General features: G+C 47.5%; 2 protein-coding genes across 6 annotated transcripts in view; one reads left to right on the forward strand and one right to left on the reverse strand.

Moving 5' to 3' along the window:
- Positions 1-770: 770 nt before the first annotated feature.
- On the forward strand, positions 771-11,089 carry LOC139201982 (troponin T, fast skeletal muscle isoforms-like). 4 transcript variants are annotated; one of them, XM_070831439.1, is made up of 13 exons: positions 771-924; positions 2,099-2,139; positions 2,362-2,372; positions 3,336-3,500; positions 6,060-6,078; positions 6,176-6,221; positions 6,313-6,429; positions 6,579-6,656; positions 6,763-6,876; positions 7,063-7,175; positions 7,314-7,404; positions 7,778-7,818; positions 10,752-11,089. In XM_070831439.1, exons 2-13 carry the CDS (start codon positions 2,120-2,122, stop codon positions 10,786-10,788), a joined length of 852 nt encoding a protein of 283 aa, XP_070687540.1. In that variant the 5' UTR covers positions 771-924; positions 2,099-2,119; the 3' UTR covers positions 10,789-11,089. The 4 variants fall into 4 exon arrangements, with proteins under 4 accessions (XP_070687540.1, XP_070687541.1, XP_070687538.1 ...); XM_070831440.1 differs by lacking the exon at positions 3,336-3,500 and having other exon boundaries at positions 772-924; XM_070831437.1 differs by lacking the exons at positions 771-924; positions 2,099-2,139; positions 2,362-2,372 and adding an exon at positions 2,848-2,911.
- An 814-nt stretch (positions 11,090-11,903) lies between these two features.
- The window catches only part of LOC139201244 (myoblast determination protein 1 homolog), a 2,785-nt gene continuing 630 nt past the window's right edge, over positions 11,904-14,058 (reverse strand). The window contains exons 2-3 of one of the 2 annotated variants that reach the window (XM_070830517.1): positions 13,514-13,580; positions 11,904-12,991 (exon numbers count right to left, since the gene is read on the reverse strand). In XM_070830517.1, the coding sequence (XP_070686618.1) occupies positions 12,777-12,991; positions 13,514-13,580 (282 nt within the window). In that variant the 3' untranslated portion in view covers positions 11,904-12,776. Of the gene's footprint in view, positions 12,995-13,513; positions 13,581-14,058 lie in introns of both variants that reach the window. The other variant, XM_070830516.1, reaches the window with a different exon arrangement.

Raw genomic sequence — 14,058 nt, forward strand, 5'->3', positions numbered from 1 at the left:
AACAAACATGGCCGCAGGAGTTTCAGGGATGTCGACTCTGTAATCACACAGCCCATGTGCCCTGAAGGCAGCATTGGGCTCAGTAGGGGAACATGTTCATGTCTGTGTGGTTTATCAGGACACTAAACTCGCCAACACGAGAAAAGATGTACAAAAAATATATAAAGATTTATTTATGGAGCAAATAAACACACAACACAGTCAAACATCAGACAGAGTGAGAAGAGATCTCATTGTTCCCACAGTCTGATCTCATCGAGTAGCCAGTGAAACCTGTGAAGTCTGTTAGAGTCTCTGTGACACGAGACCTCTGACGCCCCCCCACAAGCCCACAGTCAGACTCTGTAATGTGTTGCGGTGGCGCCCCCTGGAGGACATCAGATGGCCATTCAGGGTCCCTGAGCACTACATCACTGCTGGGGGGTCAAAACGAATGGGGAGTCAGATGAAGCTCAAACTGACTCACAAAGACTTCAAGTGTCACAGCGAACTGTTTGTTTTCCAGGTGCGTCTGTATCACATCGGTCGACCACGGCCGTGATCGTCCATCCTCCACATTATGTTTGTGAGAGCTTCTGGAGGGATCGGCAGCTGCCCCCCCTCATGTGAAATGTGCTGCCTAATGCAGCCTCCCCAGAATAGCATCGTGGCGTCTTGGCTGCTCCGTCTCCAAACTTGAGCCTCCCTCCTCAGACTTCGGCCCTCCATCTCCTTATTGAGCACCAGTGGAGGTAGGGGGAAGGGGCCCCGGTCCCTGCCCCCCCCTCCACAGGCCGGCCTCGCCTCCAGGCCGACTCCTTGGCCAATGGGGAGGCCGAGCGGATCGCGTGTCACTATAACAGAAGGACATAATCAGCGCGGCAAGTTTGCAGAACCTGACAGCCCGTCTCGGCCAGCAGCAGCTCGCTTCTCCAGCTTTCTGAGGTAAGATGGGGGAGAGGACGCTCGGGGGGGGAGGGGGGCAGAGAGCAGCAGTCTGAGGACGGCTCAGCAAACCACTGCTCCTCTGCTTTCTGGGGGCTTCTTAAGTCTGAGTCTCCCAGAGTTTGTGGCAAAGCTTGTGACGTCTGAGGCTCCCGTCAGGTCTCTGTTGTTGTTTTGGTGCCGTCTGGTCAGCGTCCAGCCGACGTTCATACCTGAGGGAGTTCATACCTGAGGGATTTACAGCAGGCTGAAGCCTCTGAGGTCTGAGCAGGCGTGGCACGTGTGGCATGACGGGCTCATAGTGGGGGGGATAAACACTTTAGTGTGTTGAACAGGAGTCAGAACCTCAGACTGGACATACAGAACTGACCCTGGCTGCTGGTCCTCGGTCTGCTGGGGGGCCAGACTGAGCTCCAGGCTTCAGACCTTTGACCCTCAGTTTATATTAATCCAGAGCGGGGATGTGGGGGGGCGATTGGAGGAAACATGGGAGGAGGTCCAGGTCCGGGGGCAGGAACCCAATCTTCAGCATCAGGTCCACTGACACCAGATCTGCAGCTGTCTGCTGAAATAGTTGTGATGTCAGGACGCCTTCGGGGGGGCGTCAGGCTAGTGAGGCTAACGGGTGCTAACCCACCCGGTAGCACGCCAGATTAGGGTCAGAACAAACTCAGCTCAGGGTGTCTGTGGCTGCAACTCAGTCCAGGTGTGACTGGAGACGCTGGGGGCTGCTCTGTGGGTTTCTAAAGATAAAACATCCCGTGGGGGGGGGGGGGGGGGGGGGGGGGCACAGAGTGATGGGAAGCAGCAGGAGGTCGACCTTTAGGACCACTTCCTCCGTCCTCAGCAGCTGAAACAGATTCCTGATGAGAGCAGCAGATTCAGGCCGAGGCTCCGGTTTCACCCCAACGCCTCCACGCTAATTATAACGGCAACATGTTGCACCAATCAGACGAGGAGGATGGGGGGGGGCAACTCTATACAGTGAAATAATTACTATTTCATCGGAATGGTGGTGAATGTGTGAGAAATATGCCAGCAGGTGGGGTTTGGTGAGGGTGGGGTTTGGTGAGGGTGGGGCTGCAGCAAATATTTCAGACATGTGTGACTCAATCCTGAGCTCTAAATACAGCCACTCACTCTGACTCCTTCTTCTTCTTCTTCTCGTCTCCAGGTTGTATCGTCCACCGTCACCATGTCTGACACTGAGGAAGTGTAAGTTTCTTCTTTCACACATTAAATAAATTGATCTCAACTCAAGGTCCACTTACTGGCTTTTTGTTGGTTCGATGAGACCTGATCTGAGGTCAGCTGAAAGTTCTGGAAAAGGACCTTGAGTTCAGGTTATTTAGTCTGACTCCACCAGTGTGAGTTTTCACCCTGTACGTTGATGATCCTGAAGTCTAAATCTCTTCTTCTTGTCCTTCTGTCCTACAGTGATGCCGGGGGTAAGTTCAATCTGCCTTTTCAAAATAAAAGCCCACATGAGGTCCAGGTAGAGGCCGGAGCTCCATGCTAAATCCCACTATTCTCTCTGAATCTAACTGATTTTCCATCCCCTGTAGAGGCATTGGTGCGTTTGGCTTGACTCCTCCAGATTCCACTTGTGTAATAAAGCAGAAGCTGTACATTTGTTAGCATTTGTATGTTGCATGGCTGCAGGACATCGCTGCCTTCAGGACACTCTGCCCTGTGCGGGAAAAGCTAAATGTATCCGCCGTGAATCGGACTGACCCGCGGTGACCTGCTGGCAGCGCGTCCTGTAGCTCTGCATGACTGTGTGTCGTCCTGAGCAAGAAGCCGCCCACTCCAGAGCGGCCGCTTTAATGTGCGCGCCAGGACGACCCTGCTGTGAATGCTTAGCATGGATCCCCAGTGTACCCACATTTTGCTTTGGTGTTTTCTGTCAAAAATGGGTACAAATGGGATCTTTTGATAATGTTCTTTTGCTCCTTTCTTCCCCCGGGCGAACCTGAAGAATACGATGGTAAGACTCCGGGTGGTCTCCTGTCACTGGTACTAATCTGTCGGTCCCTTCTGGACACGTGTGCTCTGTTCTCCACATGTTCTGTCTGCGGCATGTTGGTCACACACTAACACTGAGGTCTGAGATCGACCACAGGACTCAGGTCCCCCCCCCCAGGACAGGATGTGTCTCTCACTGTCTTTGTCCAGCAGTGCAGGCGTCTCGGGACTCCATCACGTTCCATCCACCAATCACTGACCTTCTCCTCCTCTAACCGCTTGTTGTCTCACCTGCTTTAGCGCCATCTGGTGGCAAACTGCTCCGTAATGAACCTCCTCATATTTCATCCACTCACCCCGACCTCCTTCACCTGTTCTCCCCTCCCGCCTCCATTAACCCTCTCACCGTCCTTCCTCTCCCTTATGATCCGCTGCATGTTGTGTAGCTGTAGAAGAGGAGGTAGTAGAGGAGGTAGAGGTGGCCCCTGAGGCGGCACCTGAGGCAGAGCCAGAACCAGAACCAGAACCAGAGCCAGAGCCAGAGCCAGAACCAGTGGTAGAACCAGAACCAGAACCAGAACCAGAACCAGAGCCTGAGCCTGAGTATGAAGGTATGTGGCATGGAGGGGGGTAGGGGATATTCTATCATCCTTTCCCAGGCAACAGGTGCTCTCCAGCCAGCCAGCCAGACCCCACTAATCCTGGTCATGTCCACCATGTCTGCTAATGCTAATGCTAATGCTAATGCTACCTTCTTTTCACCTCTGGACAAAGTCCTAATCTCCATGGACACGGTTTGTGTAGAAATATAAAGATATGTTGACATGATCTGACCACCGTCTGACTAATCTGTGACTTGAGGAAAAGTTTTAGGTTGATATAAAGAGCCCAAGTCCTGCCCTGCTGCTACGTTAGCTTCTCTCCTGTTAATTTCTGTCCCGTTAGCTTTTCTCCCTTAAGTTAGTTACTTAAGTTAGTTACTTAGTTACTGTTAGTTACTGTCCCGATAGCTTCTTTCCCGTTAGCTTCTCGCATGTTAACTTCTGTCCTGTTAGTTTTGTTCCCACATTCATTAAACCCTCCGTTTATTCATGAAACATCTCTGAGAAGCTGAGACGTATTGTAGGGGTCTGTCAAACATCTGAGGTGAATTGGCTTTTAGTCTCTGTAGTAACATCTGTCCAGTGTTCATGCTAACATGTTAGCATACAGTATAATACAGCAAGTGCATCAGAGGCTAACAGTATCCCACAGGATCATTTTAGAAGCAAACAAACTATATTTAACCCTTCATAGGGCACTCATTGAAATACTTTAGAAAATCTAAATTTCAACCCTAGACCATCACTGGTGGTCATTACAAGACTGTTTTACTTTTGTGAGATTTTAAAAAGAATCAGTGTTATGGTGAAAATCAGGGTCAGTGAAGGCACCATAATGGTTTCCTGCCGGTCTGTCATGGAGCCTGATTGTCTACAGGTCTGGTAGTTCTGCTGCCTCATGGTGAGGCAAGGGGGGGGCATTTTGACCTCCCACTTCAGTTACCAAATATGGTCCCTTGCCCGATAAAGGGTTAAAGTCCAACAAGAAGAGACACTGTTTGTCCTCAAGGAAACATCTTTACATTTAAACACAGTTCATTAGCGTTAGCGCCTTAGCCAGTCATGCTGTGTGCTAACCGATGAATAATATTTTATAGAGATGATTAGAGGGTATAATAATCAAAAAGACAAATATTGGCCTCTTTGATCAGCCTTACCCTACTTATACTACTGCACTCATGTACTCTGAGTACTTGTATTTAGCGTACATGACTGCTTTTCATTACTTTGGTATCTGAAGGTTAACATCATATGAAATATTTAGAATAACATTTACTGCTGAGCAAGAAAATAATCATGTTGAACCAATAAAAAGGAGAGAAAAAGGTGGACTGTGCTCATCTTTTTTTAAACACACCTGATGGACAATATCACCATTATATTATATTATATTAAATGCTGATTTGCGTGTTATGAAAGAAGCTGTGCTTTGAATTTTGATGCCATTAAATTTCTTATTTGTGATTTAATGCCAAACTGTATAAAGCTTGATGAACTTTTGCTAAATAAACAGTGATTTTCTGCCATGTTGATGAAGTTAAAACTGTCCATGAATGCAGAGCTAAATGTTTTTAAGCTTCAACACACTGAGACTCTAAATTCTCAAACTCTGGCCTCTAACTGAAACCCTCTCCAGTCTGCTTTATTGTAGTGAGCCACTTCACTTCCAGTTTATGTTTTCTGTGAAGTGGCGGATCCTGTTGGTCTGTGAGGTTCAGCGGCGGCCGGCGTTCACTCTGTGTTGCTGGCTGCTGCTGTTTGACGGATATTTGAGGATTTAGACGTGTTGAAGCTGCGGACGTTTGATAATGTGTCTCTGTGACTGTTTGCCGCTAACGCTGTTGTCTGTTCTGCTTCTGTTTCGGATGCTTGCTGCATGCAGACGCCTGTGAAGAGGAAGGTATGTTGACCCAAACACTCCTGACCAATCTGAAATCTGTCATTCTGGTTTTGGAAGGACTGCAGAGTCCAGGTCTGACGTCTGTACTCGGGAACGCCTGCAACATCTCTGTCTAAATTCAACCTGTCTGTCAAAAATCCAGGAGCGCTGCCACCCGATTGGCTCAGAGAATTTCAAATCCAAACCTGCTGAGAAACCCACTCGTTTACTGAGAAATGAAAGTGTTAGTGGAGAAAAGGGTAAAGGAATATGAGAAGCTAACCTGTGCTTCAGTGCAGCGACCCCGCTGCTGCACACCTGCTACACCTGTCGTCTCCTGCATGGCATGGCGCCGCTGCCTCCGCCCTTCAGACAGGACGGTGGCTCAGTCCTGCTTCAGTTGAATGAGTTGGGGGTCAAGCCAAAGAAACATGACACGTCGTAGGTTCATAGGGATGATGATGATGATGATGATGATGATAACAGAGTGATGAAGAGGTGCTGTGGCTGATGGAAACTGACGTGTTTTCTGACAGGATTCAGCTGTTAGGCCACAGACGCCATCTTTAACCTTTAATCATAAATTGTTAGTCTAACTTGTCTCCATGCAGTTTGACATGAAATAATGTGCTCTGTCTCTAACCCGATGATGACATGTACTTGTCCCCTCTTCATTTCCTAACCTGCAGAGGAGAAGCCAAAGTTCAAGTGAGTGTCCTCTCATGTCATGTGACTTCTGATCATTTCTGTGTGAGCCAACAAACAGCAGCATCCTAATCTAATAAACCCGCCATCTCCCCCCCAGGCCCACTGCTCCCAAGATCCCCGATGGCGAGAAGGTGGACTTTGATGTAAGTGGACCTGCCGCGACCACATGACCACATCCCCGGTGTTTCTGAGAGTTTCTGATTGTCTGACTGTTGTCTCCTGGACTTCCTGCAGGACATCCAGAAGAAACGTCAGAACAAGGATCTGATGGAGCTGCAGGGCCTGATCGATGCTCACTTTGAGTGCAGGAAGAAGGAGGAAGAGGAGCTGATCGCCCTCAAAGAGAGGATTGTGGGTCTTCAGCCAGTGTTACACCTTAAGCATCACACCTTTGGCTTCAGCTTCACTATGCTATTGCTAGCGTTAACTTTAGACTTTTAGCTGGGTGATGTAGTCCAGAATAAAGTGTGTGATATGTGTGTGTGTGTGGCGTCCTGCAGGAGAAGCGTCGTGCTGAGAGGGCCGAGCAGCAGAGGGTTCGTGCTGAGAAGGAGAAGGAGCGCCAGGCCAGGCGTGAGGTCAGCACACCACCATCTTTACTTTACCATGCCAAGGGGTCACTGGGAGGACTGGGGTCACTGGGAGGACTGGGAGGTCTCACTCTGATTGGTCTGTGTGAACCAGGAGGAGAGACGGATCAGGGAGGAGAGCGATGCCAAGAAGAAGGCGGACGAGGAAGCCAAGAAGAAGTCAGCTCTGTCCAGCATGGGCTCCAACTACAGCAGCCACCTGCAGAGGGTCAGTACACACAGTACTACAGTCAGTACACACAGTACTACAGAATAAATACAGTATTATAATCGGTACTACACAGTTCTATAGTCTGTACGCATGGGTACTTGTGTGTACTTGTGGGTATTCATAGATACTCAAGTGTACTTGTGTAACCTTGCTGTGGTTGGTAACCTGTGTGTCGCCCATCAGGCCGACCAGAAGAGAGGAGGAAAGAAAGAGACTGAGAGAGAGAAGAAGAAGAAGATTTTGGCCGCTAGACGCAAACAGCTCAACATCGACCACCTGAACGAAGACAAGCTGAAGTACGACGCAGCGTCTAAACGCTGAAACACGCCTATTTATTATGAAACTTTATTGTTATAAGCAGCAGTATTGATATCACCAATTATGTTTTTTATGGTTTTATGCTGATGCTGATTTTCCTTGTTTCGGCTGTTCAGGGATAAGATCAACGAGCTCCATGAGTGGATGGTTCAGCTGGAGTCGGAGAAGTTCGACCACATGGAGAGACTGAAGAGGCAGAAATACGAGGTGAGGTTTTTATGAAATAGGAACTTTTAAATAGCTTCTGTTTAAACATTTAACAGCTTCCTTTTAGAGAGCAGAGTTTGGTTTTACTGCTGAGAAACAACACCTGTCTGACATCACACAACAGATGACCCACTGATCCTCAGCCTGGGCACCGGCTGTTAGTATCAGCTGACCTGAACTTAGGTGACCTGTGCTCAGTGTTTGTGTTGGAGGCCAACGTTACCCCGAACGTACCTGAGGGTCACCTGAGCGTACCCGAGGGTCACCTGGGCGTACCTAAGTGTACCTGGGCGTACCAGAGTGTACCTGGGCGTACCCAAGGGTCATCTGAGTGTACCTGTCCCATCTGAACGTGCTCTCTGATTCCCTCCAGGTTACAACCCTGCGTAAGAGAGTTGAGGAGCTCAGTAAATTGTAAGTAGAGCTGAGCCGCCGTTTGGCTTTAGGTCAGCTGCATGTTAGCATGATGGCAGGTCAGAGCGGCAGAGCGCCCCCGCTGGCCGCCACAGGACACGACCCCAGAGACGCAGCAACGGAGAGATGCTGGAGGGTCTCCAGCGACTCCAAAGGTGACAAACAACCAATCAGAGGGCAGAACACCAGAGGAGCTAAAACTGCTTCAAACACACTGTGATCAGACTGTCGTGTCCATTATCTTTATCGCAAACACCGTTAGCGTTTTCACAGGTACCATGACGATCAGAGGATCAGGATGCTGTAGTCAGAGAAAAAATTCACTTCCTCTGATGGTTCAGTTTTTATTAACGATGTTGTTTTGGAACCAAAGTCTCCAAAGTGACCATCCAACAGGTAAGTCAGAGCCCGTATAGGTTTCAGAGCCAAACCTCTCTGTTCACATTTGTTTCCGTGAAACCAGATGGCATCAGTGACCAATTCCTCTGACTGTAAGGGTCTGATCAATGAGGATCTGATCAATAAAGGTCTGATCGATAAGGGTCTGATAGATAAGCGTCTGATTGATAAAGGTCTGATCGATAAGCGTCTGATCGATAAGGATCTGACTGATAAGCGTCTAACCGATAAGGGTCTGATCGATAAGGGTCTGACTGATAAGCGTCTAACCGATAAGGGTCTGATCGATAAGCGTCTGATCGATAAGGGTCTGATCGATAAGCGTCTGATCGATAAGCGTCTGATCGATAAGGGTCTGATCGATAAGGGTCTGACTGATAAGGGTCTGACCGATAAGCGTCTGATCGATAAGGGTCTGATCGATAAGCGTCTGATAGATAAGCGTCTGATCGATAAGGGTCTGATAGATAAGCGTCTGATCGATAAGGGTCTGATAGATAAGCGTCTGATCGATAAGGGTCTGATAGATAAGCGTCTGATAGATAAGGGTCTGATAGATAAGGGTCTGATCGATAAGCGTCTGATCGATAAGGGTCTGATCGATAAGGGTCTGATCGATAAGCGTCTGATCGATAAGGGTCTGATCGATAAGCGTCTGATCGATAAGGGTCTGATCGATAAGGGTCTGATAGATAAGCGTCTGATCGATAAGGGTCTGATCGATAAGGGTCTGATCGATAAGCGTCTGATCAATAAGGGTTCCAGACTCCATTGACCTTCAGTCTTTAGTTTTATCCGTTGACTCATTCAGATGAAAACAATCAGCTGTTCTGGTTCAGACCGAAGTGAAACCAGAGAAACTCCCATCACCCCCCTATCCCGGTTTCCCATGATGCCTCAGTCCTGCAACCCGTGGAGGTCAGGGGAGCAGAGGGGAGACGGTCCTCCTCCAGGTAAACCTGTCCAGGTGTGTTTTAAAGCTGCTGCTGTGTGTCGTTTTCCAGGTGTTCACGTACAGGAACCGCATCGACCAGTTACAGAAGTAGTAAGTACCTTCGCCGAGGCGTTCACATGCACGCCGACATCCTGGTCCCACATCCTGGTCCCACATCCGGTTCCCACATCCTGGTCCTGTTGTGGTTGTGGTCATATTCCGGATGTGGTGTTTACGTGGATCATGAGGGACCTGGTTCTAGTGTCTCTGTGTATCAGATGATAAAGGCATCCCCGTTTCTATCTGGGTCACAGACTCGGACCTGGATTCCAGACCAGGGTGAGGTTTTGTCCAGGTTCTGATCCAAGACGTGACGTTTACGTGGACAACATGACCAGGATACCAGTGTGCATGTAAACACTCCATGATGTGTTCACTGACACCCAGTAACCCCCCACATGGCTGACTAATAAGGACGGCTCACGTCAGTTTATGGCACAAAGACGTTCAGGACGACGGCGTTCTGAACAGCTGTCAGTTTTCTGTGTAAACAGCCACAAACACCAAACTCTCACTAACACACCGGCGACCGTTCAGACTCAGACCTGGTCACCTGGTCACCTGTCCGGAGGTGACCTGCAGGTGTACCGTCCTCTGACTTAAATCGGAAATATTATTTTCTTCAGCAGGTTAAAACCTTAAAAGCAACATTTGACTCAACTCTGACTCATAAAAACGGGTCTTTAGTGTCTGATGTAAATATATGAATATGTTGAAGCTGCTGCCGTCGCCCGTCTCTACAGAGGCGCCGCTGTGTTCGGTCCTTTCCTCGGGGAGGTTGACTAGAGCGCCGACCGCACGACTCATGGACGGTTTTTACCCCAAAGCCCTCAGAACAGATTTTAAACAAAAAGTTAACGACGAATAAACCGAGCAGAGGCTTTGACCGCCTGCTCAGAGAAAATGTTACCGAAGCGTTTGCTGGGTTTAGTGACATCATCAGTCTGACGTCACGACCAGCTGATGTTGCGTGTCACTGATGTCATGTGACCACGTGGTCTGGGAGGCTGGTGTCCTCTGTGGGCTGACGGATGAAAGCGTTTTATGCGGTTACGTCCCAACATGGTGCGTTCGTCTTCATCCTGAAACTCTACCTGTGTGAGAGCCGTTACCGCGGTAACCCTGAAGGTGTTCAGTAACCATCCTGTTCTGCAGGTAAGCGCCGCATGAGTGAGCGTGATGTGATGATGTAACATTGTACATCTGACATTTGACTGATTGCATGAAGCTTGAAAACATTTAATATTTCATGTTGTTTTCTGATGAACCAAAAATAGGATTTCATGAAATGAAATATTTGAGCTCTTCGTTTTCTGTCAGATTATTTTTCAGTTTAAACATCTGTGTCGTCTCCTAGTGTGATGAATAAAACAAGCTTTAATGTTTACCACACTGAGGAGGAGGAGTCAGCGCCGTGGAGGCTACTTCCTGTTTCAGTATCGTTAGTCAAACATGAACTAAATGTTCACTTCTGTTGGAAGCTCAGGTGTGTAACGAACTCTTCTGACAAGCTTCTGTCTGTTCCTGTTTCGTATTCTAGCAGCAAGAAAGGAGCCGCCGCCCGCCGCAGAAAGTAGAGTGGCTCGGCCTCCGCCGCCGCTCAGGAGCCAAACTGCGACCGCCTCACGCCTGAAGGAAGGCCGCTCAGAGGAAGCCTCAAAGGCTAATGCCGAGATTTACTCCGCCGCCATCAGCCACGTCCTCAAACATCCAACCTGGAGCCGTTAGCTGCCGTCAGCAGGAAGGAACAGTAGAAAGCTGCCCGCCGCCACGCTTCCTGTTTGGTTCTCCGTGTTTTTGTAAATAAAGTGACTCTCCAGCCGTGTCTGTAGATCTGCTGTCATTCAGAAAACAATAAAGTTCAGTGTTTTAGCTGTGGACGGTTTGTTTGAGGTCAACTGTTATGATATTATTCATTCACTACGTTGTAAGGACCAGGAAAAATGCAGGAGGAGGAGGAGCAGGAGGAGGAGGAAGAGGAGGAGCAGGAGGAGGAGGAAGAGGAGGAGCAGGAGGAGGAGGAAGAGGAGGATACGTACATGGAGGTGATGGTGCTGATGAACTAAACAGAAATGACCAACTCAGCTCCACAGGTTAAGTTAAGTTACCTCAGCATAGCTGGTAGGTTAAGCATGACCAGCAGAGGTAATCAATCGATCAATCTATTGGGGGGGGTTCTGTTGGGTCCGTCGTGTTGGTTGAGGGGGGGTAAAGGGTTTAGCCCACTCTTAAATGTAGAGAGGGTGTCTGCCCCCAAAACCCAAACTGGAAGGAGGTTCCACAGGAGCTGCAGTTCTCCATAGTGACTGCATGGCGGCGGCGCTGCTGCGCTTCAGCAGGTTGAATAAAAGTCAGACTTTTATTTTGGCGCCGTTTCTGTATTTTAAACAGACGTCGTTGTTTTAAACTGACCTTCACTCACAGAATAAAAGCTCTGAGCTGCTGCTAAACTAGATTACAGATGTGTTAAAGCAGAGCTGCACGGATTTAAATGAGTTCCATCAAAGCAGCTATAAAACCTCCATCTGTAAAAATTAAAGGTTTATGCAGGAAATGATTTTAAAATGTTCTGTCAGGTCTTGTAGTTTTTTTCACTCTGAGTAAAATGTTAAAGTGTCTGAATACTCCTGAATAGTTTTTTTAAATAAACAGGAGTCGTCATATTTTTAATATAAATAAGCAGGTTGTTTATTCTCACTCAGATCTCAGATGTATAAATATAAAGTTTAACATTTTCACAACAAACTAAACATTAAATACATAATTAAAACTTTCACTTATTTACAGAATATGTACAGAAACATAAAACTGGTCCTCCTGCGTCAGCGAACACAAAGCAAACATTTCTCTCACGGGACACGACAAACCTCTGGGTTCTCTCATCTAGAACTAGTACTTGTACAGAAAACCGCAGTACTTCTACAGAAAACTGCAGTACTTCTACAGAAGTATTCGATGGTGTCTGGCTGCGGTTTTTGGCGTTCAGGACGTCAGTTTGAGGAAATGGAGGAATGTGGTGGATGTTTTTTTCTGTTTGCCTCCGTCCTTCAAACAGACTCAAAGACAGAAAAAAAATCAGATTTCATAAGTTAAAACAAAAATAGACCAACTGCTTCCTGTTCAGTCAAACTACAATTCAAGTGGTTAAAATGAGCTTGTGTACTCAGCAGATACGCTGAAGGTTCAGAGGCTCAGACGGACCAGGAGGATAAACCTGTAATTATTATCTAGTAAAGTTTTATTGGATTTAGACTGAATTCAGATTAAAACCTCCAGGCCCACAGCTTTCAGCTGTACCTCATGGTCTTCATCAGCGCATGAAGTCTACACAGTAACAATAAAATCTATAAATTATTAAACTAATCGAACTCCATCCAGATGAAGACTGTGTGAAGTGGTAGAAAGTTCAGGAAAAGGTCAGTGAGTGGTCATCAGAAAGATTATCATTATTATCCTGGGAGTAGTTTTATCCTTGTGGCAGCTCTGGGCCTCCGTACGTGTTCCTGTTGAAGGTGGGGTTCTGGGTCATGTGGTTCTGGGTCATGTGACAGGAAGCTGTCGGGGTCTATAGGACCTGGTAGATCAGGCTGGGGTCCTGGACGGCGGGGGAGGGGCCCCCGATGGGCCCCGGGGTCCCCACCTTCTCCAGGTCGGCGGCCGGCGAGGAGGTGAGGCTGTTGGCGGGCGGCAGGCTGCTGATGTCGGTGGAGATCCGCTCAACGATGCTGGACAGGCAGTCGAGGCTGGAGACCACCGAGACCCCGTCCGTCTGCAGACCACCTGCTGGACACCAGACAGACCGTTAACCACGGGGGGGGGTTTAACCAGATTTTACAACACCAGGGGTTAACTAGAACCGACTTTAACTAAACCAGAGGATTACTAGACCAGAGGTTAACTGGACCTAAAGTGGTTAGTTAGGGAGTTTCAGTTTAATCAAATAGCTGAAACTGAAAATCTTAAATTATGAACTGAGATCCAGTTAATTTAGTTCCTAGTTAGTTAGTTAGTTAGTTAGTAGCAGGTTCCTAATGAATTAGTCCTGTTAAACAATAACAACAATAATAATGTTGATGTTCATTCATATTGATGATAAACGGATCATTTCCTGATAACTGAACAAACACGCTGTTTTAAATTTAAAGCAGTTTTATTAAATGTTTTTCTTGTTTCCTGGTTTTGAAGAATTTACTACTTCTATTATTAGTATTACTGTGGCTGTGCTTATTCACACCATCATGAACAATTAGAATATTATATTGACATCATCATTATTATTGACTATTGATCTCGGTCTCTCACCGTTGCCCTTGTTATTTTTCTGGCTCAGTTTGCAGCTCCTCCTCCTGTCGGTCTGACAGTTCAAATCCTGGAAAACAGAAAAACAAACTTAATTTAACCTGAAACACCGTTTAACACCCACAGTCATCTTCATTCACCCCCCCAGAATAAACCTGACCTGATCTCTGATCTCCATCTTCACTCACACACACACACTGTGTGGACTAAAGTTCATCACACAGACAAACTTTCAGCTTCCTTTCGTTTTTTAAATAAACCGCAGATAATTATCAATATGATCAATACCCTCAATATGATCAATACCCTCAGTATTCAGAGTTCCGTTCCGCTCAGCGGCTCTGTGTCTCAAACTAAACGAAACTTCTGAAAAGAAACAGTTCAGATCTGAACCCATCAACAGATCAATAAATCAGTAACTCTGCAGCTCTACCGATCAGCTGATCAATAAATCAATCACTGTGTCTACATTCTAGTGGGGATTAAACCGAACCGGAGTCCGTGCGTAAAGACGCACCGGAGGCGCCACCGGACGCTCCCAGCCCCCC

Source organism: Pempheris klunzingeri, chromosome 5, assembly GCF_042242105.1.
Source record: "Pempheris klunzingeri isolate RE-2024b chromosome 5, fPemKlu1.hap1, whole genome shotgun sequence".
Taxonomy (NCBI): Eukaryota; Metazoa; Chordata; class Actinopteri; order Acropomatiformes; family Pempheridae; genus Pempheris; species Pempheris klunzingeri.

Bases quoted from the DNA above. Each gene is read 5' to 3' on its own strand.
- LOC139201982 (XM_070831437.1), top strand. From the start codon at position 2,863: ATGTTCTTTTGCTCCTTTCTTCCCCCGGGCGAACCTGAAGAATACGAT. The intron at 2,912-3,335 runs GTAAGACTCCGG...CATGTTGTGTAG, and splicing joins CGAACCTGAAGAATACGATG to CTGTAGAAGAGGAGGTAGTA. The intron at 6,222-6,312 runs GTAAGTGGACCT...GACTTCCTGCAG, and splicing joins GCGAGAAGGTGGACTTTGAT to GACATCCAGAAGAAACGTCA.